The 751-nt window shown below is 56.7% G+C and overlaps 1 protein-coding gene across 1 annotated transcript in view; it reads left to right on the top strand.

Annotated features, from left to right (window-relative positions):
* Positions 1-751, top strand: part of TMEM59L (transmembrane protein 59 like) — a 46,597-nt gene that overhangs the window by 39,167 nt on the left and 6,679 nt on the right. Inside the window, exon 2 of the mRNA XM_014587281.1 lies at positions 233-514. Within this exon, the coding sequence (XP_014442767.1) occupies positions 233-514 (282 nt within the window). The remainder of the gene's footprint in view (positions 1-232; positions 515-751) is intronic.

Raw genomic sequence — 751 nt, 5'->3', positions numbered from 1 at the left:
TGTGTGTGTGTGTGTGTGTGTGCATGCCCAAAATCCCCAGAGGAGGAATAGAGGAAAAGGAATTGAGGGCTGATCATCACCCATGGAGGAAGGGGGGATATGTTCTTGTTTCCTTCTCCCCAATACCTCTGTGGTTTTTGCCTTAGGATGTGTACACTCACTGGAGAGAGAGAAAGAGAGACAGAGACAGTGAGATAGAAAGTGAAAAATTACTCCATCCCCCGCACCCCAGGCGGGACTTGAGAGCCCCCCGGAGTCAGAGTCGTCCCAGCATGACAGAGCCGTCCTGGTCAGCGCCTGTGAACGAGGCTGCCGCCTCTTCTCCATCTGCCGCTTTGTGGCCCGGAGGTCCAAGCCCCAACCCAGGGGTGGGGGGGTCCTCCCTGTGCACGCCCCCTTGCTCCCTGCAGCCTGCGTGGAAGCCTACGTGAAGGAGTCTGAGCAAAATGCCTGCAGAGATGGTTGCTGGAGCCAGTCCCCCGAACCCAAGCTGGAGCTGCAGCTGGAGCAGAAGGTGGGCCTCCTCCCCTGGACGTCCTTGACTCCCTACAGCACCCCCTGAATGTGCCCTGGAGCTCAGAGCCCTGCTGAATGACCTCCAGGGAGCTATGTCAAGTTGCCATTCTCAGCGGCCACCTCTATAACTGGGGACACCCTCACCTTTCTTCTCTGTCTCTCTGTCTCTCTGTCTCTCTCTCTTTTTTTTTTGAGAGGTTTTTGCTATAGGGTGCGTGCGCTCGCCAGAGAGAGA

The sequence above is a fragment of the Tupaia chinensis genome, unplaced genomic scaffold (assembly GCF_000334495.1).
Source record: "Tupaia chinensis unplaced genomic scaffold, TupChi_1.0 Scaffold000201_1, whole genome shotgun sequence".
Taxonomy (NCBI): domain Eukaryota; kingdom Metazoa; phylum Chordata; class Mammalia; order Scandentia; family Tupaiidae; genus Tupaia; species Tupaia belangeri.
The sequence above is the reverse complement of the archived record's forward strand: the minus strand, read 5'-3'. Positions and strand labels throughout refer to the sequence as shown.